This window comes from Cottoperca gobio, chromosome 12 (genome assembly GCF_900634415.1).
Source record: "Cottoperca gobio chromosome 12, fCotGob3.1, whole genome shotgun sequence".
Taxonomy (NCBI): Eukaryota; Metazoa; Chordata; class Actinopteri; order Perciformes; family Bovichtidae; genus Cottoperca; species Cottoperca gobio.
In genome coordinates this window covers 4,644,488-4,671,202 of record NC_041366.1, presented here as the reverse complement: position 1 = coordinate 4,671,202, position 26,715 = coordinate 4,644,488, and the positions used below count along the sequence as shown (strand labels likewise).

The 26,715-nt window shown below is 39.3% G+C and overlaps 2 protein-coding genes across 3 annotated transcripts in view; one reads left to right on the top strand and one right to left on the bottom strand.

Moving 5' to 3' along the window:
• The window catches only part of npr2 (natriuretic peptide receptor 2), a 61,307-nt gene extending 49,040 nt beyond the window's left edge, over positions 1–12,267 (top strand). For both annotated transcript variants that reach the window (XM_029444344.1, XM_029444342.1), the window contains exons 16-22: positions 3,149–3,295; positions 4,634–4,757; positions 7,602–7,670; positions 7,891–8,065; positions 8,903–9,001; positions 10,326–10,417; positions 11,698–12,267. In XM_029444344.1, the coding sequence (XP_029300204.1) occupies positions 3,149–3,295; positions 4,634–4,757; positions 7,602–7,670; positions 7,891–8,065; positions 8,903–9,001; positions 10,326–10,417; positions 11,698–11,760 (769 nt within the window). In that variant the 3' untranslated portion in view covers positions 11,761–12,267. The remainder of the gene's footprint in view (positions 1–3,148; positions 3,296–4,633; positions 4,758–7,601; positions 7,671–7,890; positions 8,066–8,902; positions 9,002–10,325; positions 10,418–11,697) is intronic.
• A 5,675-nt stretch (positions 12,268–17,942) lies between these two features.
• On the bottom strand, positions 17,943–24,247 carry spag8 (sperm associated antigen 8). Its single transcript, XM_029445205.1, has 6 exons — positions 24,079–24,247; positions 23,316–23,475; positions 22,756–22,801; positions 21,248–21,362; positions 18,602–18,664; positions 17,943–18,129 (listed from the first exon to the last, which is right to left on the bottom strand). Exons 1-6 carry the CDS (start codon positions 24,145–24,147, stop codon positions 18,022–18,024), a joined length of 561 nt encoding a protein of 186 aa, XP_029301065.1. The 5' UTR covers positions 24,148–24,247; the 3' UTR covers positions 17,943–18,021.
• Positions 24,248–26,715: the final 2,468 nt, after the last annotated feature.

The window sequence follows — 26,715 nt, the reverse complement described above, 5'->3', positions numbered from 1 at the left end:
CTAAATTTTGGGGAATTTAGGAGAAATCTAGAACCACAAATAAACACATTTAGTAACATAAACACCTAAATGTGTATTTTGGATGTTTTCTTTTCACTAGTCTAAATATAGACATGTTATGGAAATAAAATACCCCAAACTTTCAAAATTGACCAGTGCATGAAGAAGGAACGTTTTTACCTGCAGTGTCCCACCTTAAGACGCTAACATCCCTAAACACGCTGATCCTTTAAAGAGAGATTGAGAATGACAGGTGTACATTTGGTGGTTTGGAAGGCTCTATGAACAGATCTGTGTGTTTTCCCTCTCAGCCTGACCTCTCCTCTGTAAGTCAATGCAGGATGAGCCCAGTGATTTATAGCTTTCCATTTGTAGTTGCTTGGAGTACAGAGCCCTGTGTATGATGGACAGCCTCAGAAGCACTCAAGGATGCTCTTGACAGCCGCATGCAAATCATGTTTACGTCCCCGTCGCCACTGAGGCCTAATGCTCTGTTTGCCAGTTGTTTTCATTAGGTAAATGCATGTTGTTGACATGACGTGATGGATGGGCTGTTATTTCTGGTGTGTGTATGAGCTCTGGCTTGAAGGGCAAGGTAACAAGAGGGGTGTTCAGCAGTAAACGGGTCTTTTTAACCCACACAGGGAGCTGACACTTCGCTCGCCATGAATAGCTGACCTCTCTGTGCACATCAAGTCTCTCACTGTGCTTATATTTATTTCACTTTGTGTTCAGCATTGAAATGTTCCTTTTTTACATGTTATATAATACCTTTTTCTAAAACAACTGGCACATCAGTCTACAGATTTGAGGAAAATGTAACTTCCTGAATGTTTTGCCGCTTTGTAAACAAGAAAGCACTCAGACGGCGCTTCCCTCCGCCAATACCGCACAGTCCTCTGCATTTATTTTATAAATAGTAGAATTTTTTTAAATATATTTTTTAACTGGATCCAGATCTGTTCCAAAATACGCAGTGATAGACAAACCTGCTGACTGGCTGATGACAGCCATGATTATCTGAAACAAAGTAAATCCTGGATCCAAGTTACAGTTTTGTACAAATAACTCATGAGATTGCAGTTTTCTTCTGGTCTGAACTCATCACGTTGCTGTTGTTCTCCAGCTGAAATGCGTTAAAGTTTCCTGGAAAGATAATTCATTTGGTAAAAGCTTCAAGGAAAATATGGTCAAAAGTCAGAGACAGTTTAGTTCATTGTGAGCAGTTGTTGAGATCCAGAGAATTCCATTAAAATAGTGTAAATAATGACGATAATAATGATTATTATTAATTTTTTATTTTTGGAAACTTTATTTTTCACATTTGTTGAAATGTATGCTTATCTGTAGACTAATTTTACATTTTATGATAATATGATTTATTTTCTCCAAGGGGGAAACTTTGTAAATAGTGCTACACACAACTTAAAACAGGCAGTACATTAAAAGAGTTAAAAAATATATAAATTGCACATTCCTTGTTGGATGAAATAAATAATTACATAGACAATAATATTGAGGAAATAAATAATAAAAAACATAATATATAAAGTTAAATGCAACAATGCCTGCTTTGCACTGACTAAAGACTTGCCATGGTTACACTAGCAATTAATCAGAATTAATTAACTGGAAGTTTACCAATTAAGAAACTGTCTCCATGTTCCCTAAGAACATAAGAACCAAATGACATTAATCTTTCCAGAAGCATTTCTATAACTTACATTTACACAACAGTTGCTTTCTAGGAAATTAATTGTTACTAGTAAGCTCAACCAAAGTTCCAAAGGAAAATGCCACACAGTGATGTTAGTGTCTTTTGATTGGGCAGCAGCAGGGTGCAACTCCCCCTCCCACCTCCGCCTCCATCTCTTAACAGAACTGATTGCAGCTTGAAGCAGGTTAGGAAATGTAAAGTTATTTTTATCAAACCTTGCAGCTGATGTGACTACAATGTGTTGTGTTCCTTTTGTTCACGGCTGCTGAAGGTGCTATCCATACCAGTACAATTAGCTTCTGGACACATTTCTTCGGTGTGGTTTCTGTGATTGCCATGGTTACAAGGCGAGCCACATCATGGTCAACGCAGAGCAAATAACCAACGAGATACAAGAGCAGCAGCTGCCCTCTCTCTCAAGGCGGCAGCGGCGACTGCTCGCAGTCTGAGAGCACCTTGACAATGTTCGACTCTTATCCCTCAATCACTTGCTGAAATGATTATTTCCCGGCTCCTCGTCTCTTCAGCTTCCCGCTCAGCTGAGAGTTCTCAGTTTTAACCGGTACTATTGGTTTGGATCAATGGTGGGAAAATATGTATGTCTGATTTGCGGTGCAGTAAACAGTGCGTGGCCCGTGTGATTGAGCTCAGTGCATTGATGCTCATCACCGTCTTTCATGTCTCCCTCTGATGTTTGGTTCTTTAAACTTAAACAACATGTGGGTGTGTGTAAGCTCTGTGACCCGCAAGAAACATGGCAGGGTGCCAGGCATTGATGCTTTTAGCCGCCACGGCGGTCTTGATGACTCACCTTCTCGCTCTGTTGGAGTCAATGCATGTACATTTGTGTGTGTGTGTGTTGTGTATGTGTGTGTAAGCATATGAATGTAAACATCTCCTGAGACACAAACATTATACAATACATGTTATATCATTATAAAATGTATGTGAAATGCTACGATGCCAGAGGTATAGACGTAAATAGAGACATTTCATAGAATGTTTGAGAGACACTGTACACAAAGCTAAACATAAATATCTCATTGCTGGATGTATCAACAAAGTGGTAGTGGAACAGTTATGTGCATTTCTGCACATTTTACCACTGCACAGAAAGAGAGGTCGTTTTTTTGAAAGTGGTTGCCAATGGTCACAGGCGGCCATGTTGGAGGAGAGGCAGACTGCGACAGGCTTTTGGCTCCAGGTGACATTAGCCGGTAATAGCATAACACACTGAAATATATAACTCAACTGTCAGTGTTCCAGGTGCTTTGTGGCTAATGTTGGGGTCAGTTTTGATAAGGAAGTTGAATGTGTGGAATAATGCATGTGTTGTGTGTTATACCTGCAGTTTCAGAAAGCACCAGAGCTCTTCATTGACCGTGTGTGTGTGTGTGTGTGTGTGTGCGTGTGCGTGTGTGTTTTCCATAGGGAGGGCAGCACCAGTATTCTTAACAACCTGCTGTCCAGGATGGAGCAGTACGCCAATAACCTGGAGAACCTGGTGGAGGAGCGAACACAAGCCTACCTGGAGGAGAAAAGGAAAGCTGAAAACCTCCTCTATCAAATTTTACCACAGTAAGAACAAACAACACTTTTGTCCCTCCATCCAAAAGCTTAAAACTCCAATTAACTTGAATCCAGCAAATGGGCTGAGTGTCACCAGCTTGGCTCAATGTCAATTGTGTTAAATCCCTGTATTAATTAAAGTCTCAAAATCCCTCCGAACACCACATTTATGTACAGATCTCCCCGTGGTGATCTCACTGTAGATGAAAGGGAACGGAGAGAGCTGACAGGCAAACTGCTCATTAAGGGAGACAGGAGAGCAGACATGATAGTGAGTTTGGATAACACCACAGCAACAAATCCCCTCTTTCTCACCCGTGTGTCTTCTCTTCACGCTTAAAAATCCTCCTTCAAAGCCATCCAGACACACAGAGAAGAGCCTGAGAGAAGGACAGATATCTTTTCTCACAGCCTTTGTGAATTGTCGAGACTGCAAGTGTATCAGACACGTCTTTCACTCTCACGTCTCACACAGATATGCGCTCATGTTAATCTACGCAGCTGTCTCCACTAGCTCCGTGCAGGCTCACGTCTCAGCTGTCTCACTGACCGCGACCTGGAGCGCTTATTTACACTTCAAGTCTAGTTTTTCAACCAGACACGCGGTGATGAGAGGATGATGCCCAATGAGCACTACTACTTTACTACAAATAACTAAATATTTTAGGGTTTTATCATTTTAATTATTACACTTTTATCATATTATCTTTATTTTACTATTATCTGAGTTTGTTCTTTGATTTCATTTATTGCTGTTTATTTATTGATTCTGTATTGTTTGATGTGTTCACCATGTGTGTGTAGTGTTTTGAACATACTAATAAAGTTTTCTTTAACGTTTTTTTCATCAGTTTTGTCTGAGATTGTCATCTAGCGGCCAACATAATGCAGGCCTTGCTCGGTGCTCAGAGAAAACTGTAACTTGTTGCAAATCAAAGACAGAAAATGATGATGGGAAAATTGTTGAGGAGCACGCAAACATATCAAATAAAAAGTGCATACTACACAGAAAGTTTGGCTGTTCCTTTGCGGTCTAGACACGGGGTTAGACGAGCTGACTTCTGCCCCAGTGCTGTTGCCTTTGGTATAATTTGATTTAGAGAAAATTACTGTGAGCAAAAAGATGAACTGACATCCTGTTATATGAACCTGCCAGGCATTCTGTAGCTGTGTTTTATAAACACCACAAATCCTCGAGGAAGTGCTGTCAACTAAACAACCACCACCTCTGAGAGCCTGCAGTTGCTAGTTTGACCTTATTTTTTTATTCTCCTCTGATTACTAACTGTGCATTGCTTCTCCACTGCATGAAATTTTGACCTCATGTCTCTCGCTCTCTGCATGCAGTTCAGTAGCAGAGCAGCTGAAAAGAGGGGAGACGGTGCAGGCGGAGGCGTTCGACAGTGTCACGATTTACTTCAGCGACATTGTTGGCTTCACGTCCATGTCTGCAGAGAGCACGCCGCTACAGGTACACGGCAACCAATGTGCCACTGCAATCCTCCAGTCAATGACTCCCAATGTGTAACTCACTGGTTCTCCGACAGCGTATTAGGACCATTGTAGGGGAGGGGGATAATATTCCGAGTAAAAACTCAGAATTTCCAAGATTAAAAACTTGCATCTTCTCTAAAATGAAAGTGATACATTTTTGAGAAAGAAACTCGGAAAAACGTGTGGTCAAGGAACCACATCGCTTCACTTTGCAATGTTGGATCAACCTATTATGCCTGCACTGGCATGGCACCTAATCAAATTATACTTTGCAATCGGACTCAGCAATAAGGAAATACTCGTGATTTTAGTCCATAATCACCTTATATTAATAACAATAAGCATAATAATTAATAAGCATCCGGACTTTTAAGAGACATTTCTGTGAATGGGGTGTGGCTTTGTTTACTGCTGGCGTCTGGTTTATTCATCCTGCAAAGTGAAGTAATGCGGTTCCTTTACAAAAACTCCCACTATTTTCCCGAGTTTCTTCCACTCAAATGTATGACTTTATAATCTCACAGAATATCTTTTAAGTTTTTTCTACGAAATTCAATTATTATTTTGTTTATCTAATGTCCTAATACGAGGTCACATTCTGTATGTGTAACTGTGTGAGTTCTCTGACTTTCCTCAACATCTGCCAGGTTAGTCTGGAAGCTTATAAAAAGAAAATCCCAGTTTGTGATCACAGTTGCAGTGAATTGTGTCTCTATTCATACATGAAAGTGCTCACAAGTATCACGTCTCTACCTACGGTGTGTCTCATAGTTCCTCCAGTGTGTGTTCCCACACAAGGGCTGCAACTCAAAATAGTCCAGTTAGATAGAAGAGTGTGTTGACGCAGAGTTGAGTCACATTGTGCCACATATCTCACTTGAATACCAAAAGGAGGTTTCTCGAGCAAATACATTATCACGATGTCACATCCAGGCAGAGAGTCTTAAGTGTTGATGGACAATCTGACACCTCCCCCCACGAACTCCTCTTTCCAATTTCATTGTTTTACATTGAATCCAGTACTCTAGTGCTCGTACAACAAGATAACTGTAAACATGGCGCTCCCTATCGTTTCAGAAGTCAACCGAGACAATGTGAATGTATATGTGTACATTTATATACATTTATGTCAATCTTGTGAATTATTGATACAATTGGTTATACTGCTTTAATAATAACGACAGCCCCAACAAAATATTTTAAATTGCTGTTTTGTTAATTCAGAATATAGAATATCAATTACAATTCAGATTAAATGTTTGTTTGCAGAGGAGGGGACGGCACTATTTTGATCCCCCACCAGTGTCTGCAGCTGTTCCTGTCAGGCCACAGACAGGCCCAAAAGTCCCCATCCCCCCCCAAGAAATGTGCCCCCTTGTCCCACCGTCTGCCAGCCAGTCAATCAAATACTTCACCTTGTGTTGACCTATCATTGCAGTGGCCCTCCTTGTACCTTAACAGCCATTTAGAAAACGTTGCATTAGTGAGATGCTGTTTGTGAACAAGGATCCTACATCCAGAGTCAGTGCAGGAGTCATGTGTCTTATGAACCCTGGAAGATGTAGCTGTGCATGATATACTGTGTACAGCTCAAAGGTATAATAATGGCAGATATTAATATGCACAGGCACAACATAGTTATTTACCAAAGCACCCCAGAAACTGAATTCTGATCCTGGTGCTTGAGTGTTTGTTTTTATAGTGTAAAAAACAAGTTAAATCAAATGAATGGTGACGTATCCAGGGTTCGTACAGCTTTTTCAAGAGTCAAATCCAAACACTTTTCAAGCGCTTTCAAGGTACCTAAAGCAAAAATGTCCCGACTATCGAAGCCTTTATCATCGCTTCTAAATTCTTACTATGAATGCATTTGCAGAATTCCTTTATACCCGCAGCAAGCAATACATATAGTCACTATGAACCAGCTGTTCATATTAACTGTGATTGTATGTTTTGATCATGATTATTTAATGCTAAAAGAAAAACAGATTATTTCATTTGAACGATTTTTGGATTACATGAATTAGTGTAGATGAAACAGCAGATTGTGATAAATAAAGGAGCATATTCCTAACCTCACAACAGAAAGTGTGGGCCTGCTTTAATGCAGTTTTTACACCGGAGATGTAAACAGACCTTTAACAGCTTCAGAAAACATTACTAATTTATATTGTGTTGTTGTTTATCAAAAAACCCTGTCAATCATCTGAGGGACTAATGCTGTGTTGTGAGTTTGGAGACAGGGCAGTCTTTAAGTCCATATTTGAATGGCGGATTGAGCCTTTAAGAGTTCAGTATGAACACAACGATCTCAGGATTCTCACATTTCAGATCCTCATCCATCACAGTTGAAATGTTCTCATTCACTTGACTCTGCTCACTCAGTACAGCACACGATGTCCTGACTAGATAAAGAAACAGCTGTTTTGTTTTTTAAATTTCAGACACAATTAAAACAAATGAAGACTAAGTAATACCTTTGTCAGCCAACCTCTGACATTAACTGCTACATAACATCTATTACTCCACACAATTTGGTAAATGTATTACAGATTGTGTTTGTAATATTTCATCTGTGGATCGACGGGCAACGGCCCAGCGACAGACAAGCAGAGATTGTGGGAGACTGTGCAGACACGCTGGCCTCCCAATCTGTCAGCTTTTTAACCAAAGAAAACAGTCACATGTGTTTCATATTTCTCATGTAAATCACAATTCTGTCAGTTTTACAAAGTTTAAACGAAAGATTTTCAGTTTATCTTTTGTCTTGTTGTTGCTTTATTACATCACATTATTAAAACTCTTGTGTCTCTGCCTACAGGTTGTCACATTGCTCAATGATCTGTACACCTGTTTTGATGCCATCATCGATAACTTTGATGTATACAAGGTAAGTCAAGATGATCAGTGTAAATAACAACAGCTATGAATCCTAATGCTAAGTTAGTGTATTTGTTTCTAATCTTAACTTGAGTTGTGTCTCTCACTTTATGTTTAAATAACATTGTTTAGCATGTGGGCTTTAAAATGCTTTAAAGAATCCTGGGAACAGAACAGCAAAGTTATATGACTTATTATTCTCATGTCATTCCTTACGATCCGTCCCTCAGGTGGAGACCATCGGCGACGCCTATATGGTGGTGTCAGGGCTGCCAGTGCGGAACGGGAAACTGCACGCCAGAGAGATCGCTGGGATGTCGCTGGCGCTGTTAGAGCAGGTCAAAACGTTCAAGATCCGACACAGACCCAACGACCAGCTGAGACTCAGGATAGGTATACACACAGGTGAGTCTGATACATCTGCACCGGTTTGCTCTCTCATGACGGCTCGTGTTCGTCCTGCTGAGGCACTGATGACTCATCACCATTATTTATTTCCATCGCTCTGGCACAGGAAGATGATTATTTCATTCTTAATTCCGCCTTTTGACTGACTCCCGGTAGGAAAACAGCCGGTAATGAACACAACAGCAGATCTTTTTCAATTGTTAAACAAATCGAGGATGCAGGAAATGATTCAAAGCTCTCAACCAACTCTTTGAATATTGTAATTATAGGAACTTATTAAGTTCTAGCTTCCATTACCAAGAAGTATAGTTAGCTGTCCAAGTATGTATTGTGTGGACACATTGCTCTTTTCCCTCTAAAAGGATTCTGGGCTGATCTAAAATCAGTTACAATACATTTCCCCCCCAAAGAAATCTGCCACAAAATGTAGATTTAGCTAAGTGTGTCTCATGGACTGGCAGCTGAGTGTGTATCCAGTGTGGGGCAGTTGTGATGTGTAACTTCCCACCTCTGGATGTAAACACTGTTTTATCTTGACCTGTCTGCAGCATTTAGTCTGGTGTCATTTACAAGAGGCTTCTGACAGTATTTACACTGTATGAGCTCATGGCTGTTTATATTCCTAATGAGACACTTGTCATGTAACAGAAATGGACCAGCGTGCGTAGGCTGGTACTTAGCATTGTCAGAGTCATTATGAGCACAATTTCAATGCACTCACACCCCTGTTGTCCTATTTCCATGTGTGAATGTGTGGACAGCAGTTACCAGCATGCCAGATATTATTCTTTCTTCTGCTGTAAAATGGGACTATATTCGTCTTGTGTTTTATAGGTCCAGTCTGTGCCGGCGTGGTCGGTTTGAAAATGCCCAGATACTGTTTGTTTGGAGATACTGTCAACACGGCATCTCGAATGGAGTCCAACGGAGAGGGTGAGTGTCACTGTTAATTGTAATTGTACTTCTACACCTGTGTCCAGGTAGAGGGTTCCCTTCTGTGTTGCTTTGTGATGTTTCTTCCTCTTTTTCACTTTAAGGTTTTTTTCTTTTTCAGAGGTTTTGTCTTATCTGAATTGATGGTTTAGGGGAGATACATGTGTAACTTGTACCAAATGACAATGTTTATAAGGGTTTCTAATAACCAGGGCTTAAATTAAAAGCAAGTAGAGACGTTATTCTCTCTTTCTGACTTCCCTACCCTGCCCAAGTATGTAGTTTCATTTTGTTTTTAAAGGCTCAGGAGTTCTCTAAAACAGTAGTAACACTGTACTACTGTAGTTGTTAACAAACGTTACTCAAACAGGAGGAAATATTGCATTTGTTTGGGACTATTTTTAGCTGTGGATTTATACACCTCTGATGTTCTAGTGAGTATTTATAGCAGCAGGACGGTGCGTGTGGGATTAGCTCAAAATAAAGTGTGTGTGTTCATGGTAATGAAGGAACATGTCAACCAACAGTGCAAGCCGCTTTACACTTTGTGTAAATATTTGTTGACTATCTAGTATTTCTTTAATACGGACCACAGGAGCAGTGCTTGAATGGTCGTTGCCAACGTAACAGTTCATGTGTATCCCGATAACCAGTAAATAAGCACTTATTGCAACAGTTTATTAAATATTGTACTCAGAACATACTGTGATTGAATCTCTCTCTTTATTGAACTTGTAAACTGACTTTTCTTTTCTACCTTTCTATCTGTTAACGTGGTTGGATTGAAACATTCTTCAGTAGAAATATTATTTTGAAGTTGAATATAAGACATACTGACCTGCTGAGTCTCAAATTTTCTACACTGACATTTCTGTTCTTAACTGGCAGTGACAGGAACTCGTGTTATGATACTGTGGTTGGATAGTTTGCGAGTGAATCATCAGATGCATTGATTAACTACTGAGCTGCTTCCTGTATTGTGCCTCTACTGGTAAATAATTGATAGCACTTACAGCTAAGGGCCCCTTAGCCAGCAATAAACTGTGCAGCCTGGAGCTTTACAGGCAGGAATCTTGTCTCACATGTCTGCATTGTGTGCATTAATTGGACAAAACAATACCGGTTTTCATCACCGTTAGCATTTCAGCCGCTGAAGTCTGACGGGACTAAACGAATCGGCTCGTCTGACTCCTCAGTTTCCTAATTTTTTGAATGTTCCGAGGCCTGAAGTAAAAGCAAGTGTGGTGGTGATATTGAGAATGGAGTTGTCATTCACAGTGTGAAACATGCTCAGTGTTTGTTGTCCTCTTGTTGTGTTTTGCAGCCTTAAAGATCCACGTATCCTCGGCCACCAAAGAAGTGCTGGATGAGTTCGGCTACTTTGATCTCGAGTTACGAGGAGACGTAGAAATGAAGGTAAGGTTTTTTTTTTTTTTTTATGACCGGGTTGAAGCATCAGAAACATTGCTCTTAGAAAGGTGGTCCCGCTTGTGTTTGTTACCACAGAATAAAGTGCGCTCACACTGCAAAAATAAATCCGCCTGTAACTCATTTGGCCTCAGATTCAGACTCAAAGGGTGAAATAATGACTTGTTGCTGGTGCAGTTTGCCTGGTTTCAGAAGAGTTCTTCAAATGAGTGTTAAAACCAGACACAAATAAAGCAGAATAAATATAATGTGAGCTTTTAGTGTCTAGTTAAAACTTCTCAGGGTTGATGTGGGGTTGTGCTTGGAAAGCTGGATGTAAAAAAGATGTGAATGTTTGTTAATAGTTGATTAACTTTCTGACGATCAACTAATCACTTAGAGGAGTAAATGTTTCTGCACTAGATTGAGACACATTTAGATCTTTTGGAGAAAGCATAGACTGTATAAAAGAAGCGGAACCAATTGTTGACTACCGTTTTAAAGCCTCACGTTTGGCCTTTTGTCACCATCTTGGTTTTTTTTGGGAACCATATTTGGATGAGAGGGTGAAGCTGGGGAGGAGCAATTAGCTTTAGCCAGCTAACTTTGCATCTATAATTCAGGTTTACTGTGATATTGGGATACAAATTTTGCACCCAAAAAAAATGCTTAAAACAAAATGTACAGCCGACTTCTCAGAGTGTGTTTTAGTACAACGCCGTGGAAATGATGCCTTGATAACGATTTGTCAATAAAATGGTAGCCCCGCCCTAAAGCGTGCGCTGCTTTATAGTCTTATTTACTCTAAATGGAATTTACAAAGTAAACATCCTTTTGTATTGAAAAGGACTTGAAACTAGAGAATGAGACCATTAACTCATTAGGAAAATGTTTACTGAGGTACAAAAAAATGTGAGAAATTGGCTAATTTTCTCATAGACTTCTATACAATTGAACTTCTTTTTGCAACCAGTGGAGTCGCCCCCTGCAGGTTTAAGGCACTTCCACAATGGCTTCACTTTTCAGTCATGGAGGCTACATCCCTTGAGAGAAACAAGGATTCACTTGACAACAGCGATATGCTTTTAGCAATTTGAAATGACAAGGGTGACTGTGGATAATTTCCCTCTGATTATGTATAAATGCTTCATATGTGGGGAAAAGGTGGAGATATAAGCTGAGCTGCAGTAACCATCAGAGTCACCCATGAAGGAAGGGCAGCCACCCACCACCTCCCACTCCCCATTTCATCTCCATTGATGAACCTATTGATTTCTGTGTTTTTCCAGGGCAAAGGCAAAATGAGAACGTATTGGCTTCTTGGGGAGAAGACTGATGTGTATGTTATCTGAGAGGCCTGCTGATAATGTGGCAGCAGCAGTGGAGACGACAGCAGGAGCTCCGGTGGCCGAGCGATACACTTCTTTATTTGTTCTAGAATAAGTCCTTATTGGTGGTTTCCGTGCAGAGGAAAATAGAACCCCACCAAACGACAAAAACAGAGGGAGTTCCAGGTATATTTATTACCTGCATACTGTAACTGCAAAAAAAAAAAAAAAAAAGGTATTGTTAAAGTAGTTTTTTGTATGAAGAACCTTTCTGTCTGGAAAGTGAGTACTCTTCACTGATGAATTCTTATTTTTTGTGCTTTCTATATTAAGATTTGTATAATGTTTTTGAAAGTCAATGATGTATTAATATTTCCATTGAAGTTTGGAGGCACAGCGTTGCGATTGATGTCACTGCAGGGGTTCATAAACCGTGTTACACAGTACAAGATAATATGTATATATGTATATCCAAGATACTGTAAGATATTTTGTTCAATAAACTGAGTAAAACACTCTTTTTCCATTCAAGGACCAGGCAGTATTTCTCTGCTTTTGCTATTCGGAGTGTGGTTAGTTATTGATATTTGCATCCACACAGGGTGAAACATGAGCGAGTCGGTTCTTTAATGCATTAACGTTGCATTTGTTCATGTGAGCGCTCTGAATGTATCTAGGCCATATTCTCATGACAATACTCACCCAAATGTTTTCATCCAATTTAACCCAGAAAGAATTTATAAATGACCTTGTGCTGTCCCCCCCCCACACACACACACACACAATATTGGATGTCCCGCTAGAATTGCACATTTAAAAGGCAGGAAGTGCTCACAGAGCTAATGCATAAGCCAGTTCTGCAGAGGGGCAGTCTACCCGCTGTAACTGTTTGGGAACGTCTGCTGAAATAAAGCTGCACCTTGAAGATTTTATTTTTTTGTTTTTAATCTTCTTGCTTTGCACTTTTCCTCTCGCAAGTCCTGACAATTAGTTCCGGAACATTGTCAGGCACATTTTCCTTGTCACGTTACATTTCACAATGCTTTTAAATGATTATCATATCATTATTATTTAAATAACAAGTGTGCCATAGAAAAACTGAGCATGTTTCAGCCCAATTAACTACGAGCAGTTGTGGACAGAGACGTGGAGGAAAGCCAGTCGGTAGCAGCAGCTGTGTGTTTGTTATATATCCCTCCTCATTAGATGCTCATTATCAGTTTTGGAGCGGGAGGCATGGGCACTGTGTGTGGTTATGTGTGTGTTTGTGGGTTTTCTTCTCTGCAGGAGAACATCCTTCCCTCCTGCACAGCTGTAATTATCGCCCACTTTCTCACAGTGACACACCGCCCGCGCCTGTTAGAGCCACAGCGAGCAGAGGGAAGGTCTCTGCTGGACCCTGCGCTGACCTGCTTACACTCCTCACAACTGACCAGGCTCCTGTCACCTTGTCATGTGGTATTTTATGCCTTTTCGTACACCTTGAAGTACAAAGCCTCCCAAGCAAACTGCAAAGAAAAGTGTGCATAAGTCAAATACCTTTCAAAATCATTTAGAACATTTGTCTATTGAGCCAGTGGTAACCTGCACAATGGGTGATGAAAATGAATAGTTTCCAGTAAACATTTATTTGGTGATTTGCAGGTGAAAAGATATCTACAGCAGATATACAGTATATGTAGCCATCTTGGTTACATGTGCATTTATTGTTGTTGATTTATTCATCGCTGTTTTTGTATTGATCTTCTGGTGCAACTACGGCAGCCTGGGAGGTGATCTAAATAGTTTTCTCTCCTGTGTTCAGGTGTCAGGATCAAGTGTGTGTTAGCAAGTTATGTAACATTTATGTAACATTACTGCCATGTCTTCAGTTATGTACATTGTGTTTAGAATGTAAAACTCACCTGGTATAAAAGGGACTTTTTCAGTCCTATTTAGAACAAGGGGAAGTGGTGCACTTCAGCTGCTTGTGGCCAAAATGAGTATTACCACAGCAACATTATTATTCTCTTATTATCCTAGCAAAACCTTTTTTCCACCTGCTTTGATGTAATAAACACAGGAGATCATTTTTCTAGTTCAGACTTAAAAAATGGATCTCCAGAAATGTTTTTTTCTCACTTGCCTCGCAGGGCTCCCGTAGCCTACAGCCTGTCCGTCTACTTTACTACTCTACTCTACACGACAGTAAACAGCAGTGTGCAGTTCGACCGACACAGTTTGTGTCTCATGATTGCATTTGAGTCGTAGAGCGAAGCATCTGTTTCTCTTAAAGACAAATCCCTGGCCAGGCCAAGAGGGTCACTGAAAAATAGTTGCAACTCTATTTCCTAATCCAAACAAAGACAGTAAAACATTTCCTGTTTAATTTGTACGACACAAGTAAAATATAAATGCATTATTGTGTATGAAAATATAAGATAATGAAAAGTAACATTAATATAGACAAATCAAATGTATAATATAATCTTTTTCATCTGGGCTTGTGTGCTGCGGACACACTCTCAGCGGTAAGTAATATTTTTTATCTTTCAGAAAATCAGATGCTGAGCTTTGTGACTGTTACACAAATACATGAGTCACACAGTGAGAGTAGTTAGGACCTGCTTCACAAGGAAATATCGTCAAATGCTGTTTTAAATCTAAAAGATATGTTGTCACGTGCAAATGACCAAGTCAGGGTTCACTGGATCACTGGAGGGTACACAGTAGGACATACTGTAGCTTCCCCTTAACCAAGATACAAATTAAAAATTAAAGAGGGAATAAAATGAAAGTTGCAGCTGTATCACGTTTCATTTGAAATGTTCATCACAAATGAGCTCCACGGCCTTGTGTTTCAGAGGCAAATTGTTTTTCCTGTACCATCCAATGATATAATGAAATGTTTGGAGAGAAAAGCTGCATAAATATAAGCTAAAATGACTTGTCGCCATAGCTACCACCTACTAATCCCTGCTGAAAGCTAAGAAAGGATCGGCAGTGCCGGGAATCGTCCGCTGACTGACGGAGCACATGTGAATCTGTAGCAGACACAGTGACACCTAACAACGTGTTTCACATCTACATGCTGGAGGCTCCGTGCACAGGTCTGTGTGAAGGTGGAGGAGCTCTGAGCTGTTCTGAGTCCCCACTTTTCTTGTTGTTTTCTTCAAGGACAATAACAAGATATTTACAAAGCGTAGGAGGCAAATGTGGCTTTGTGTTGCTCAGCACCGTTCGATTGCAATAATGAAAGGTTGCAAAAGACTACAAAGGAAAGATATAAAAAGATTAATGGAGCCTGTAAAGCATATAGAGCAGTGTGAGGAAACAGTACAAACAATAGTCCGATTTACTGATGCTTTGAGAGAACAATCTAACTTTCAACAACATGACGTTTAATGCTCATATTTCTCCCAGAAGAATCCTTGTTGCTGCTCTTTGGGAGCTCCCTCACACAGCAGAACTGTTCCTAACAAATATAACTGTATAAGCATTTGATAAAAAAGGTAAATTCCTTGACACAAGTATGCCGGACTGAACTGTGGAAGTCAGTGCCAATCACAAAACAATTACAGTATAGGAGGGGACAAACACATCATATGTACCAATGCTTTGTAAAGCAAGTTTACTTTTACAATTCATGCAGTTTAGATTCAATTGGGAATTTCAAATGAAATGACTTAACAGACCTTAATACCATTGCATGCTGTAAAATGAGCACTTGTGTGTTACTTTGTGAAATGTCATTCCTGTGGTACTTAAAGGTGGAGTCTGCAATTCTAATCAAACAAATGTTTTGTGGGATTCAGTGAATATCTGCTGACAGTAGCAGCTGTGTGTGGGTGTTTCAGACCAATCCACTACGGCTCTGAGGATTGTTCTTTTTTACATTCAATTGAATTTTTTTTAAAGAAATATGATCTTGTGTAATTGTGGTTACATAAATGTGATTGATGCGGCTGTTAGATAGATTGTTTGGGTGTTGAGTGCAAATATCAACAATCTTTCTCCGGACTCTCCCTTTAATGTAAATCTTGCCAGTATCTGTAAAATGATATGTGTGTTAAATCAGAACCTGTTAGCTGTAATAACTTTGTCTAATCAAGGTTATTGTCGCTGGAACTCATGATAGTTTGTACACTGTAGCGCACTAATGTAATGTTTAAATATTTAGTAGCGACTGAAGCGTAACAACCAGTTTGTGTGATGCAACTCGTAAACCTCTACTCACACAGTTCAGTTTACGTACAGCTGCCGATGTTGATTCACAAATAGTAACAGGTTCTACAGCTCGTGCTAATGAATCTTTATTGTGCTAATCCAACCTGTTTCCACTTCATGACAGCATTTACTTGCGGTTAGAATGTTTACATGTACATGTAATGGAAATGATGTGGATAATATTTCCAGAAGTGACGGCAGCAAACTTTAACAAAAGAGCAACTGTACATTAAACATCAGGAAAAATCATAACAACAAGATGAGAAAGGGGAATTAGGAGCAATGCAGTTGTGGTATAGTGGCTGTGGTCTGCACTGTGTGTCACTGTTAATACTTTGGGTCGCTGCAGACAGATACAGTAAATAATTATTCTTAGGAAGCCAAACACGGATGCAAATGTTTCTCAGCAGAAAACTGTAAGTGTGTTTAAATAAGTTCAGATATTGAGGGATGTTTGTCAGGTTTAAAGGGATAGTTTAGATTTTTTTTAAGTGGGATTGTGCGAGGTAGTACATGGCGGTCGGCACGCAGACAGACAACTTTCGGACCAAACAACAAAGTTACACAATGACACAAGCTAACTAACCGATGGAGGCAGCGGTGGAACAGTAACTCCCGTGTTCTGCAAGGTAAAATCACTGTTTTTGTTAAAGGAGTCTGGTGGCTTTCAAGAGAGCATAGATAACCGCTTCAGTCCCGCATCTGAAAGGGCGGTCTGAAGGCAAAGTTAAGCGGTGAAAATATCCTAAATATATCTACAGCTGCTAACGGGACATAAAGACTGGAACACACTCCATGTTGTTGAAGATCCTTTGTTTTTAAATGCCAACAGAACGTATTGAATAATGAACTGTTGTATATATTGAAGATTTATTGTGAGCATCTTTTCATTTAAAACACTAATGTTGAGCCATGGGTATTTGTTGTTTTGAACTAAATATTTATCAGACGCATAACTCGTACAGAAAACACATATTTTTACTTTGTTTCTTTTTTGAATTTGATATTGATTTTTTTTTAGGTGACTAAAATACATTTTGCTGGTGCACCCTCTGATTCTTTTTTGGACCTATTACCATCTATTAGTGTATACATACAGCATATTCAAATATATTCAAACCTTCGACTCTATACATAGTTTGATCCGAGACTATCCCTCTCATGTTAGAAGGTATGTAAGTAGGCCTGAGGTCAAACACTAACGTCTTCAGTGTCTCTTCTTCTGGTCAGGTCATCTCTTTAAAACATATCGCTCATCTATTAATCTCCCGGGGCTGACGCCCACAGCTGCAAGATAAGAGTTGAGCGACGGGCCCAGTGTGTTCAGACTGGCGAGGTCAGAGAGAAGCTGTGACTGTCTTACCTAGAATGTGTTGAGCAGGACTTGAGGAGCCATGGAGGTGATCCATCTTTAGGTAAACGATTGATGGAAGGCCTTGTTCAGGATGAATATCGAGGGAGTGGCTGGTTGGCAGAATTGATGGAGGCAGACAGTGTGACTGCATCTCTGTATCCGCTTGTACTGTTTATTCTCCTTGTACAAGATCTAATAAACCTTTAGCTCAAGACATCACTTTGAAAACTAAGATTTTCCCTCACACCCCTGTCCCCTGCAGTTCATTGCTTTGTCAGGCAGCTTATCCAAACTGGGGGCCTGCAGACCTCCATGAATAAGTACCTCACACAACCTAACCTCAAGAAACGATCCCTTAAAGTCCCAATGGCCCATACTGCTGTCTGTGTCTGTCCAGCATGACATCAGCTTAGTGTCTGCTATAGATTTATGTTTTTTTCAGGTATAAATACTGAAGCTAAATTTTTACTTAAACCCATTTTTAATAACCATCTTCATATACATAAGTAGAAGAGATATTTAGGGTGAGATGCTGCCCTTCCAATGACTTTACTGTTCTCCACTGCAGAAACTCCTGCGCTTGTTTTCAGATTTGACCAGGACAATAATGACCATGACAGCAAACCACCAGAGGTGTTGTGATTAACAATAACACTTAAAGTGTTTACGCACTTTATTAATAACTGGTAGTGAAGTGATGAAATGTAATACTCTCACATACGGTCTCAGTTATCAGGCGGGAGCTCAATTTCATCCAGCCGCTCGCTGATAGGCGTGCTGAACAGGGCCGACTTCCTGAAAGGTGCTTTCAGTGTGTGTACAGCAGTCGCACCCTGGAACACACAACAGCACAAGAATAATGTTGAATACATCATCAATCAGTTCCTGAATCCTGCCGTTCATGCTGTGTGTCAAGACTGAACAATCTGACATAAAATAACAAAGGAGGAAAACATGGAGGACAGAGCTAAGAATACAGGGTCTGTGATCATCCCCCTCTTAACCTTGGTGGACATGTGTGACGGTGCTGAGAGCTGCTGCTGTTTCTCTGTTGACATTGTATGGAGCCATTAGCGACTGTGGGTTATTTTTAAAGAAGGGGAAAAACGGCAAAGTTGCTCAGACAATAGGCACAGACCTACAGTGTTCAGCATTAGAGACAAGATTACTCAGACAGAAATCATATATTTCTTTTGGCCCATGAATATGTAACTTAAAAGCAACTTAAAACATTTAATGTATAATTAATATACCGGTAAAAGAAAACAGCAAAACATGACCAAAAAGTGGAACAATCAGACACACCTGTATCCGCTGACAATTTTCACTCCAAAACGTGACGGCCTGGTCAGTTTTATAATCATGAACCTGGGAATGAGACGAGAGCACAATGTGAAACCAACATTGTGAGTTGAGTTCCTACTTTCGACTCCTGCGTTACTCTGAGCAGATCACCTTTATTATAGGGTCTGTTAGGTTAGTTATTTTACTTGTTTACAAAGCTCTGTGCCACTAATTCCTTATCGTTTTGTAATCTTTCACGGCCTCCGAGATCCTCTGCTTTTGTTTTTTTCAAACAAACTATCACACAATAGGAACATTGGGAGCTCAGCCTGTTTTGCTATGGAAAACTATGAACTTGTTTTTTCACTTTATTGTAAAGCTCTTTGAACTACACACCATGTATGAAAGGTGCTAAATAAATAAAGTTTCATATTATTATATTTTTTAGGACCATTATGAGCATGGAATGTAAGGATTATTATTGGTTAATGTTCCTGTTTTTAATTAAATAATTCATTTTTGTCTATAAAATGAAAAACATGACACATGCCCATTAGAAGTTCCCGGATCTCAAAGGGAGGTCCTCAATCAGTTTTAGTCAACGATGAAAGCAAGAATGATTTCCTCTGATCGGAGACAGAACAGAAACCAAATCTTCACATTTTAGAAGCTGGAACCTCAGAGAGTTTGGCATTTATACTTGATAAATTACTTTAAACAATTCATGGATTACATTACAGGTCAGTTAGCAGACACTCTTATCCAGAGCGACTTACAGTGAACTAAGTACAGGGACAGTCTCCCTGGAGCAGCTCAGGGTTAAGTACCTTGCTCAGGGGTACAATGGTGGCAGCTTGGTATTGAACTCACAACCATCAGTGTTGTATTTGGAAGCTGTACCACGAGACCATCACAATTCACAATTCTAACTCTTATCATTGATTAGTGTTCTACCTAAAACAAGCTACATATGTTTATGTAACTCTTATTCTCCAGATATATCCTCAAATGCTTTGGGGATGTCCAGGGGTCAACAACTTCAATCGTAATCCTGTGTCTCCTAATGATGATTCTCATGTTGATCTAAAGTTGATACGACATAAAATGTTATTTTTGTTTTACGGCTGCAAAGAAAGCAGTTTTAAAATAGCACTCAGTCCTTTACAGTTAAGGTGTAACGGTCCTTCTTCAAGGACTTCATGTGGTTTATATCTCTGAAGAACTGGAAAGCATAGACTGCTGTCAAAGACAATAATGTACTTGAGATCTGCACCATTTATTTGTGTTTTTTTTAATGTTCTCTTCCCGGACGTCTCCTGCGTTTACAAGACTCTTTGTGTTTGTGTGTTGACCTTCTGTTTGTCTATGCTATCAGTTTCTTTTGTTAACAAAACATTTTGATCACAAAAAGTGAGAGAAAATATAACAGAAACTGGTGGAAGATATCTGAAAAGATTTGTAAATTGTGAAAGCAGCCAGAGGATCTCTGACAGTGTCCACAGCTTCTACACTCTTATTCCACTGCAGCTCAGGATTACATCAGCTTTATCATCTTATGTCATATTAAGTACGGTTTTGATGATATTTCCTGTAATTGGTCTGTGATTAAGAACTCTTTCACATGAACGCACTTATAGCTGCATTCAGTGAACTGATCCAGATTATAACCAGCTCCAGGTTATTAAACACATACTCGTGATTTTATATTATCATAAGTGTCCGGACTTTGAAGAAACATTGTCATGAATTGGGCCTATTCCTCATTAAGGTGTATTTAATGGTGCGATCAATAATAATATGAGTTACACATAAGGTTTTCCATCAGAAAGATGGATTAATCAAATCATCATTGAAGAACACAGTCAGCAACCTGTTGCCCACAGATACCACACTACTCTATCTGAAATCTAATGGTAATATTATAATATTAATTCAAGCTGCACTTCTCAATAGTTAATGGTGTTTATTTACAATTATGACTATTGGAAGGAGGAAAGAATATAACAATCAGTCACCCTTTGTTTGGCTGCTAAAGTAGATGAAACCACATGCTAATGCAAAGCAAGCAAACAAATCAAACTGGTGCAACATACTGGACATCATTGTAATAGTCCCAATATTGAAGTTGTGTTTGAGGCACTAATGACAATAAACAACATGTTGTTTTAGATTCCACACAGGATGTTTGATCACATATCACTGACCTCATCTCCCCCTACCAAACCCCACGGTCCCTCAGATCCACCTCAGCTGGTCTCCTTTCCACCCCCAAATCCAAGCTGCGCAGCTTTGGAGACAGAGCCTTCTCCAGGGCAGCACCCAGGCTCTGGAACTCCCTCCCCCAAGACATCCGTGACTCTCAGTCCCTCTCTATATTTCAGTCCCGCCTCAAGACGCACCTCTTCTGAAGTATCATTTGCTATCCCTCTGTTAACCGTATTATTATTATTATTTTTTTTTATTTTATATTCCTTTTCTCTTTCCCTTTCCTCCCTCGTCCTAACCCCTGCCCCCACTTCCCCTACTATTGTAAAGCGGCTTTGAGGTCTCGAAAAGCGCTATATAAATTAAATGTATTATTATTATTATTATTATTATTATTATTATTATTATTATATCACGGTTCATAAACTTGCATTCACACATAGAGTAAATAAACACACTTACTTGTGTTGTTTCAGGGCTGAGAGGCACAAATCCCTCGACACAGAAATCCTTCTGGGTTGTGGAGCAGAAGTCAGTTTTAGGACTCGTTGGGTTCAGTTTAGCGTGAGCCTCCTCTCTGTGAAGTGTAGGAATACTTTACAGTAAAGGTCAGGCACTTCAAAGGTCCTGCACATCCACACAGATGTTTTCACCTTTTTCGGCCGTGTTGACCATCGCTAAAGCTGGGAGGACCCTTGCTAAGACTTGTGTGAGGTCACCATAGTTAACATACTAATACATTCCAATTCTTCTTCGATCATTCCTCGATCCTCACGTGATCGGGAAATCATCCGGGATCACTTATGATGCTCCATTGCTCTTATTCCTGCTTTGTAATAAAGATACACAAAATCTTCCTACAGGAATTATTTTATCTGACTGTCATAACCCTTTGTCAGAAATGTGTTCACTGTCAGTGGATCAATGGTCATCATATACATTGGAACAAAAAGTCCATGTTGTGGAAACTTAAGCCATAAAAAAACCAAAACCTTTCATTCTCCAAACCTGTGATCTGGATAACTCTGTTAATTCATGTATTCAAAATAGCATTGTGTTTAGCATAACTACCGATCATCTGAGGAAATTGCTCTGAGCTCTTTGCTGGATGGGAAACCCGTATGACTCTAGCAGAGTTGGTGTGTACAGTGGTGGAGGAAGTATTCAGATCCTTTACTAAATGAAAAGTGCAAAAATACTAGAAAGAAAGTCCAGCATAGAAAGTACAAAAATGTCCCCTGTGACTGTTATACTATTATATATTATATCATTAGATTATTATAAGTCATGCATTCATTTAAAAGAAGGGTTTTGCTGTTGTAGTTGGTTGAGGTGGAGCTCATTCTAAACTATTAACTAATGAATGTTTTCATTATGGATTATTCAGCTGATTATTTTTCCGTTGATTGATTGTTTTGCTAAATCATCTGAAATTAGAGATGGAAATGTCATAAAGAGACGAAGGCAAACTGTAAAAAGCTCTCCATCAGATCCGGAGCGTGCAGTGCACTACGTATTTTAAGCCTTCAAAACGCCTTCTTTCTGATCGGGCCTAAATGTATTAGTTACATTCCACCTCTGGTTATGTACTTACGATGTTCAGGAATTTAGTGTATGGCTCAAGACAGAATGATGAGACACTGTCTACTGCTGGATGAAGACATGGTGCTTTGTATTCTTTACGAGCAGTTAACTTGTGCGGCACGTTAACAAGCTCATCTGCGGGGATAGACTCTATAAACCCCATTAGGATGACTGGCCTCCGTGTAAAATAACATCATAAAATCAGATTTAAAAGGTATTACAGCTGTGATTGAACAGTAAAACAAGCCCAGACGTGTAAATATTACATCACTTTCCTCAGACGTGTTCTCAAGTCATGGTCAGGCAGTGTTCTCTGTTTCCATAAACAAACCACTTCCAGCGTTACTTTCTTTAGCACCAAAAGACTTGTTTCATACTTGATTTACCTTATCATCTGGGCGATATGTTTTTCCAAAAGCTCGCCTCTGATGCCTGAACCATGGAAATAGAAAAGAAAAGATTAATTGAGCGAATCATCTGAAAAAGATTTATTGAACAGTGAAAATAAAAAATCAGACACTAAATAAAAATCAAAAGGTAAAAGCAGATGCAGTGTGGAATACTATAATCTGGTTCTCTATAACAGGGGTATTCGACGTTTTTTCAGACCAGGCACCCCTCGGCTGAAATGTTTTTTGGTTGTTTTTTTTACCAACAGGCAGATTTTTGCTAATAATATGTTGGATTTATTTTACTGTCATGTGATTTTTCAGATATATTTTAATTAAAAAAAGGTATATATTACAATACATTGGCGGCCCCCCTGCAGTAACTCTGAGGACACCCCAGGGGTCACGGACCCCCTGTTTGAAGACCCATGATCTCTATGACTTCTCAACCTGAATCAAATGTATTTAGCTCTTCTGATAATATATGTCTAGCCTGCCTATACATGTGTTATAATAGGATTATAGTACTGAGGCTGGTGAAAGACAGAAACACGTACCCTGCAGCCTCACCCCTGGACTTTTCGGAGGGATGAAAGTAGCTCTCACCGTGGTGACAGTCTCCATCTTAGACTCCTGGTCCATGGTGAGAATCCCTCTGTGTCCGTGTTTGTGGATTTGTCTGCTCGTCTCCTGATTGTCTACAGCAGCAATGGCCCTCTGTATAAATGGACACAGGGTTAAGATTTGTTTTTAATGTAAAAGCGCCTAATGAGACAATAGGTTAAATACCTTTTATAAGTATGTGCCAGCTTTCAAAGTGTGACAGACTGTCTCTGTTTATAAAGTGTTCAAACTACACCTATAATTCCTCTCTGATAGTCTCAATTAACAGTAACAGCTATAGCGATACAGCATGTGACTAATGAAAATAAAATAAAACAAGATAAACACTTCGACTGTGGAAACTCACCTTCCACTGAGCATTTTGACTTTTTAAACGCAGGTGTAATTAATTACATTATTATGACTGCATCCCAGGGGCTAATAAAAGAGCCGTGCATGCTGGCTCCCTGGATGACTTACTGACACACATAACGTAAAGTAAACCTGTGCTTTTCGTGCTAAGTCGAGTCTCTACCATGAAAATGGCCTAGCTTTACTGTATGTGGTCACAGACACCGAAAACAAGTGATATGACTGTTAAATAAAACTTAAACTTAACAGTTATACATTAAAGCATATCTATACACTGCAGTCTTGAATGACGGCTAGCTAACATTAGCGACGCTAGCGTCGTAGTTCGCACTAAGTTACGCTCACCTCTTCTACCCAGTTGTGCGACATACATTTTCCAACTTTATTTTCTACCGCGGCCGGCTGTTCGGTCATTGTAGCACCAAGATGAGGACTGAACTTGACTAGAATAGGCCACGTTGTCCGTGAAAAACACACACTGAAGCCTCTAACTACACCGTAATACGTTCTCTGAATTAAGTGACAACGAATCTCACTTAGCAACAGCATTCTGTTTACGGAAGTGTCTCCACGACAACGGTATAGATTTGATCATTGACCCAATCAACGCCTTACAGTGTGAAACTACGATTAAATATACAAGAAGAAACTAACAAACAAACATGATAATATTTGAAGGACCAGTGTTTTTGCTATTTCCACTAATATCATACATTTCAGTGCAACATCCACATATTTTAAATGATTCATTAAAAAACATGAAATACATGAAACAAACAGAAATGCCATATTTCCATCACATTTACCACATTGTGGTTCACCATTTGAGGATTGATTGGAGCTCTTCATTAGTTAATCTCATGGAAACCTGAATACTGTGTATTTTTTATCCTTCCTGTAGCTGCTGTTAGTTTGTTGTGTTTCTGTGCCTGCTACTTGTGGCTATACGTGTTTTAATGTAATGCACACTGAGTTCACCTGTATTGAAATATAAAGAAAAGTTTGCCTTTTTTATGTCTCGAAGGAATATGCACTGTAATAAGATAGCACAAATCTATTTAAATGTAAAGTATTATTTGTATTGTCTGCTCATAATTATTCAAAACAGAGGTAAAGGTACAAATATGACTGACTTTTCATAATTACCATCCTGTCCAATAAAAAATAAAAAAGATTAGCTCTTTTCTGAATTTGCAAGAGTAACTGGTCTCTGTGAAACAGCATCCACCACAATTATATAATAGTTAAAAGGTTCCTAAAGATAGGAAAGTAAAATGATTAATAATCCTCCTCTAATTCTCTCAAGTGAGCACAGAAGCACATCCTCCCTCACCAGGAGAACTGTGGATGAAAGCATTGTCCCCTAAGGTGCAATTAAAGTGAACGAATATGACACTTCTCTTCTTCAAGCACCTGGTAAAATGTCTTTACAATAATTTGGTGGCCCCCCCTGCGCTAACACCCCAGGGGTCACGGACCCCCTGTTTGAAGACCAATGCTCTATAAGACATCTCAACCTGAATCAAATCTTTTTAGCTCTTCTGATAACACATGTCTAGCCTTCCTATACATGTGTTATAATGGGAGTTTAGTACTGAGACTGCTGAAAGACAGAGGAGACACCCTGCAGTCTCACCCCTGGACAGGAGTGACAGTCTCCATCTTAGACTTCTGGTCCATCGTGAGAATCCCTCTGTGTCCGTGTTTGTGGATTTGTCTCCTCGTCTCCTGATTATCTACAGCTGTAATGGCCCTCTGTATAAATGGCCCCAGGGTTAAGATGAAAAAATAAAAAGCATGTACCAGCTTTAAAAGTGTTTGTTAGCAGATGTGTTTTTTCTATGAAATGTTTGATATTTAATTATATGAAATGTATGCCTTTGTCTATGTATTTTGCGATGTCTACTTAGATACCCAGCACAAGTGAATACATCATGTGACTGCATCGTGTGTTTATCTAAGATGGCGTTGCACAGTGTTCACTTCAGCCTGATGACAAGCAGTTGTGCTTGAAACGCCACCTAGATGCAATAAATAAATACCATTGGAGGCCTGCAGTGTGTGAGCCATTTATTTGATTTTCATGTTTTTTTTCTCTCTCATGTATTTGTCTCTCATTATTTATAAATCTTTAAAAAATCAGAAGCGAGCATTAAGTAACAAAAGGTTGAGAACCCATGCTGTAGTGGACCTTGAGTAGATTATTTTGTCATACATAAGCTCAAGAATGAACTTCTATGCTCAAGAAAAATACAGTTTGCCAGAATAATTACATTTAGCCTACTTACCATTTGCAATTTAACATTTTGTGAAAGGCTTGTTAAATATCTTTGCATTTTGCACATTGTAAAGTTTTAAGCAGAGACAAAAAACTGCAATAGCGTTATCTTTTAAAACCATGGAAGTCCATTACTTGATTAAAACATCTAATAACTGTTATATCTAAATAAATCTAATGCATCGAAGGCAAATTCTAATAAATCTAATACCTGAAAAAATGTCAGTAAATATATTTCAAGCATTCTTTGACAAATCTGTAAAACTTCATTAGATTGGATTGTTTTCTGTTTTCCTTTCACCTACAATCTGCAATGTCTGCACATGTTCATGAAGTAGGTGCAGTAGCTCTCTTGTTATACGCTGAAGGTGAATGTAATTTACTGCCAAACCAAGAACAGCATCATTGTTTGGGGGAGAAATAAATTCAATTTGACAATGTATTTATTTGCTCAGTAACGTTGTTGAATCACTTGTTCATTGAGATTCACATACCATTTATTCATATTGATGCAAACACTGATCAATTTAACACTCTTTGATTGTTACTGTGGATATGAGACACAAAAACAAACCGCGGAGTCTGTTGCTGAGAAACAGCAGAGGATTGTTCACTGTCAGAGCGGCTGGAACAGTCAACCCCCCTCAGCATGAAGCACAGTCAGAAATCTAATCAATGTTTTATGGACAGTAGACTGTCATACT